This window comes from Bufo bufo, chromosome 2 (genome assembly GCF_905171765.1).
Source record: "Bufo bufo chromosome 2, aBufBuf1.1, whole genome shotgun sequence".
NCBI lineage: Eukaryota > Metazoa > Chordata > Amphibia > Anura > Bufonidae > Bufo > Bufo bufo.
Genome location: NC_053390.1, coordinates 63,628,429 through 63,634,242, shown reverse-complemented (window position 1 = coordinate 63,634,242; position 5,814 = coordinate 63,628,429). Strand labels below are relative to the sequence as shown.

The 5,814-nt window shown below is 44.0% G+C and overlaps 1 protein-coding gene across 1 annotated transcript; it reads right to left on the bottom strand.

Moving 5' to 3' along the window:
- Window positions 1-1,853: 1,853 nt before the first annotated feature.
- On the bottom strand, window positions 1,854-3,203 carry LOC120991330 (synaptogyrin-1-like). Its single transcript, XM_040420163.1, has one exon. It carries the CDS (start codon window positions 2,996-2,998, stop codon window positions 2,417-2,419), a length of 582 nt encoding a protein of 193 aa, XP_040276097.1. The 5' UTR covers window positions 2,999-3,203; the 3' UTR covers window positions 1,854-2,416.
- Window positions 3,204-5,814: the final 2,611 nt, after the last annotated feature.

Here is a 5,814-nt window from a genome sequence, read left to right as displayed (position 1 = left end):
CATAGATGACGTGTTTTGCGTATGGCGAGGCGACGTTCGATCCCTTATGGAATTTAATAGTTATCTTAATTCCATTTGGAGTGAGCTTCAATTTACTATACATTTTGATTTTCACAAAATATCCTTTCTTGACACATGGGTGAAGCGTAAAGATGATGGTACAGTTTATACTGATCTATACATTAAAGATACAGATCGTAACCGTTTACTCACCTATACAAGTAGTCATCCCCCCAGCAATCAAGAAGGCTATTCCCTATTCGCAATATCAACGGGTTAAAAGGATCGTGACTGATCCGGATACCTGTGAAATTAGGTTGCAAGAAATGACGAACAAGTTCCTTAATAGAGGCTATCCCACACATCTATTACAATCTCAAAAGGAAAAGTTAGATCAACCACAGGGACAAAAAACCGTTAAACTACCTCGCATTCCACTAGTAGTGAAATATCATCCCTGGACATATAAAATGAGGGGTATAATTAACAAGCACTGGCATATAATGTTCAGATCATATCCCCAAATAGAGATATTTCAAAATCCTCCAATGATGTGCTTCAAAAGAGCAGATAATATTCGTGACAAAATTATCAGAGCAGATATAGGCACTAATAAACCTACCTTTAGACAAACTACACTCACTACCCCGCGTCAGGGCACATTTCTGTGTTTAAATTGCAATAACTGCTCGAGCGTCATTAGAGGCCCTACTTTCACTCACCCCCATTCTGGTGAACAAATCCCAATTAAGGGCATGTTCACATGTGATAGTAAAAATGTCATATACATTTTGAAATGTCCCTGCGGTTTAGTCTATGTAGGGGAAACCTCAATGCGGATAAAAGATAGATTAAGCAAGCATAAGTCCACTATCCGCACTGAGAATTTATTGTTACCCCTACCACATCACTTCCATGAGAAACGACATGCGATATCGCAGTTGCAGTTTCAAGTTATTGAAAGTGTATCATTACCTCGCCGAGGCGGTGATAGGAATAGTTTGCTTCTAAAGCGTGAGGCTTATTGGATCCACCGGCTACAAACGGTGGATCCAAAGGGGCTCAACCCCAAATATAATATTTCTAGTTTCACTTAGTTCTTAGTTGTATAATTTTTATTATATAATATTTACATTATATCTATGTCTTATTTTCAGCGGACCTGATTCCTGAATCCTTTTCATTCATTTGTTATATCAATTATTTTACATTGACTTCTATAGTGTATAGCATCTTTCATTGACTCACCTGTATCGGCTCCCATGTGGGCGGAGTTACACAGTATGATGTCATTTCCCCTTTTTTTGTTACTCCTCCCTTTTTCTGTCTATATAAGAGATGTGGATAGGAGTTTATTGTATAGTCTGAGGAAAGCACGTGTTGTGCTGAAACGCGTCACTATGCTCCATAATATGTGACTGAATAAACTACAGCATCATTGAATAATCATCGCGAGTGTCGGTCTCTTCTTCTTTATTGTAATTTTTTATTTATTTTTTATATTTAACAGCAACATTTTATTAACTTGTACCAGTGCTTGGACTAATATTAATGCATTTCAACTATGAATAAAACGAGGCAAACGATCTCCAGTTATCAGGACAACATACTCTTCCAGGAGATATTGGACATCAAGTAAATCATTATCATAGAGCTGTAAACAACCTTCATTAAGGCAGTATGCAATTTGGCACGTCTTAAAATGGCTAATGTTGTATATGTGTACCTCAACATATAGGCTGGTACAGTACGACAGTGTAAAGCTTTGACACCACCTAAAATATATGGCATTTAAGCGGATGTATGATGCCAGATTGGCAGTTCTATTCATGTGCACGTTTGGTACAGCAATCATATAAAATCAGATTAGTCTCCTATTTATTGATGAACAGAGTGCCACAAAAATCTTTAAAAAAGACTTATTTGAGGTCACAGTGCAATCTAATCAGCTTGGTACCACCAGAACATATCAGAACAATGTGGCCAAGCAGGTCCTCCTGAAATAATGTGCGTGCTACGCTCCCATGTGATGCTGCCACTTGCTCTTACCACATCATTTTAAGTATTACTTCAGGAAGACATTTTAGTATTTTAACACTTTAAAAAAACAACGTGAAACATTTCATGAAGTATGACAGATGGTCTTTAAAAGCTTGCCCAAACATATGATTCACACTGGGATACATTATGCTGGAGCACACAATATTTGGGTGGCCTGCTTTTAAACTCACCCAATAGCACCCATAAAATAACCTTGAATATATCGAAGGTGGCTGGAATCGTGTTCAGAATCCACATGTATAAGCAAACTCTAAAGCAGCGACATATATAATACAAACGTAAACTTTCTAATATACAATAACAAGTAGGATGGAGTGGTTAAGGCACTGCAGATTTGTATTGCTTTGTTAAAAGGTTAAGGGAAGGGTTGGGGGCTAGTGGGGAAAAGTCTGCTGTATTCCTCTTGGAAAGAAATTTCCTTCAGATGCTGTAGCCTGAGCACTGCTACGATGGCCCAAGTAAAGATGGAGAAGAACGAGAACGCTATGGCTGTGCGGGCAGCATCTGCTCCTTCATTCATTGGATTGTCCTCTGGGTCAGACACTTGCCATTGGTTGGCCAAAAAGCAGAAGCCAACAAACCCAAAAAACGACCAGAAACCAGACACAGCAATGTCAGATATTACAGTTTTTTTGTGGTCTTTGACACTGCTAATCTGTGGAAAGTGGACATCTACTGCCAGGTACAGAATGCTGGTGAGGAAGGCCAGCACCCCTACTGTCACACCATAGTTGCAGGCACTTTGGTTTTGGTTGAAAATGCAGTGCTCCTCCTCCTCGCTCGCCTTATTAATGTATCCCTCATTAATTATACACCCAAAGACCACAATGGAAAAGACCCAAGACACCATCCTTAAGACAGTGTGAGGTTGCCGGATGAAAGTCTGGGGGTCAAAGGCTCCTCCAGCCTTACCGGCTCCATAAGCGCCTCCCTCCATTATCAGCACCTCCAAAGTGGATCTGCAAATTAGGAGCGGTGTCCAGATGCCCTTGCAGTGAGGCTGGCTGGTAAATGACAGGCAGATCAGATAATGGCTACTCTGCTCAAGGGCATGGGAGGCTCTCTGCAGGTGAGCCGCACACCATCAAATGCAGAGGCTCCCAATGAAGACAGGGATGGAGGAGGAGGAGGAGGAGGATGGCCGGCTTCTGACGGTCAAGGCACGATCCTCTTTATTGTAAGTTTTGGGACGCCTCCCCATCGACTCGTGCACCGCACATATTGTAGCAGTGCCGACCCTTCTCTACAAAAGACCCCCCATAACAGTGTCCGTCATCCACAGATCCCCCCCATAACAGTGTCCGTCATCCACAGATCCCCAGTAATAGTGCCATCCACAGACCACCATTAGTTCCAAACCCACCAAACACACAGCACACCTTTTGGTTAAAAATATTTTTTTTCTTATATTCCAGTGTCTTATGGGCCGGTGCGTCTTATAGGGCGAAAAATACGGTAACCTTTTATGTGGTACAGTGTCAAACGCTTTGGAGAAGTCCAAATATACGACATACATTGATTCCCCTCTGTCAAGTCTAGAACTTACCTCCTCATAGAAACTGATTAAATTAGTTTGGCATGACCGATCCCTCATGAAGCCATGCTGATATGGCGTTATTTGCTTATTTCCGTTGAGATGCTCTAAGATAGCATCTCTTAGAAAACCTTCAAACAATTTATCCATAACAGATGTCAAACTTACCGGCCTATAGTTTCCAGTTTCCAGTGATAAAGTTAAGGTCAGGACTGCAACTTGGTCACTCAAAAAATCCAATCAATCATTCTCTAGTAGAGTTGAGCGAACACCTGGATGTTCGGGTTCGACGAGTTCGGCCGAACTTTCGAAAAATGTTCGGGTTCGGGATCCGAACTCGACCCGAACTTCATCCCGAACCCGAACCCCATAGAAGTCAATGGGGACCCGAACTTTTGGGCACTAAAAAGGCTGTAAAACACACCCGGAAAGGGCTAGAGGGCTGCAAAAGGCAGCAAAATGTAGTTAAATCCCCTGCAAACAAATGTAGATAGGGAAATGATGAGTTAACATAAAATAAATAAAAATTAAACAATATTAATTGGAGTGAGGTCCCATAGCACAGAATCAGGCTTCAAGTCACCCACCAATGGAGAAGGTCACTTACTATTATTTTGACCACAGCACCCAGACAAAGGAGAGAGGTCCCACAGCAGAGAACCAGGCATCATATCACCCACCACAGGAGTAGGCCACCATTTAGTTACTTTGACCCCTACACCCAGACGGAGGAGAGAGGTTACACAGCAGAGAATCAGGCATTTAGATCACCCACCACAGGAGTAGGCCACCATTGAATCAGACCCCGGCAACCATGTCAGATGGCACAAGCATAAGCTTTATATCAATCAGCACAGGAGAAGGCGACTTTGACAGACTTTGACCCCTACACCCGGACGGAGGAGAGAGGTTTCAAAGCAGAGAATCAGGCATTTAGATCACCCACCACAGGAGTAGGCCCCAATTTAATGGGACCCCGGCAACCATGTCAGATGGCACAACCATCAGCTTCATATCAATCAGCACAGGAGAAGGCGACTTTGAAAGACTTTGACCCCTACACCCAGACGGAGGAGAGAGGTTTCACAGCAGAGAATCAGGCATTTAGATCACCCACCACAGGAGTAGGCCCCCATTGAATCAGACCCTGGCAACCATGTCAGATGGCACAACCATCAGCTTTATATCAATCAGCACAGGAGAAGGCGACTTTGAAAGACTTTGACCCCTACACCCAGATGGAGGAGAGAGGTTTCACAGCAGAGAATCAGGCATCATATCAACCACCACAGGAGAAGCCACCATTTAGTTACTTTGACCCCTGCACCCAGGAAGAGGAGAGAGGCACCACAGCACATATTCTGGCATCATATCAGCCACCACAGGAGAAGCCACCATTGAGTTACTTTGACCCCCGCACCCAGGAAGAGGAGAGAGGCACCACAGCACATATTCTGGCATCATATCAGCCACCACAGGAGAAGCCACCATTGAGTTACTTTGACCCCCGCACCCAGGAAGAGGAGAGAGGCACCACAGCACATATTCTAGCATCATATCAGCCACCACAGGAGAAGCCACCATTGAGTTACTTTGACCCCTGCACCCAGGAAGAGGAGAGAGGCCCCACAGCACATATTCTGGCATCATATCAGCCACCACAGGAGAAGCCACCATTTAGTTACTTTGACCCCTTCACCCAAACAGAGGAGAGAGGTTCCACATCAGAGAATCAGGCATCATATCAACCACCACAGGAGTAGGCCACAATTTAATGGGACCCCGGCAACCATGTCAGATGGCACAACCATCAGCTTCATATCAATCAGCACAGGAGAAGGCGACTTTGAAAGACTTTGACCCCTACACCCAGACGGAGGAGAGAGGTTTCACAGCAGAGAATCAGGCATTTAGATCACCCACCACAGGAGTAGGCCCCCATTGAATCAGACCCTGGCAACCATGTCAGATGGCACAACCATCAGCTTTATATCAATCAGCACAGGAGAAGCCACCATTGAGTTACTTTGACCCCTGCACCCAGGAAGAGGAGAGAGGCCCCACAGCACATATTCTGGCATCATATCAGCCACCACAGGAGAAGCCACCATTGAGTTACTTTGACCCCCGCACCCAGGAAGAGGAGAGAGGCACCACAGCACATATTCTGGCATCATATCAGCCACCACAGGAGAAGCCACCATTGAGTTACTTTGACC

Coding starts and splice junctions, on each gene's coding strand:
- LOC120991330 (XM_040420163.1), bottom strand. CDS start 2,998: ATGGAGGGAGGCGCTTATGGAGCCGGTAAGGCTGGAGGAGCCTTTGAC.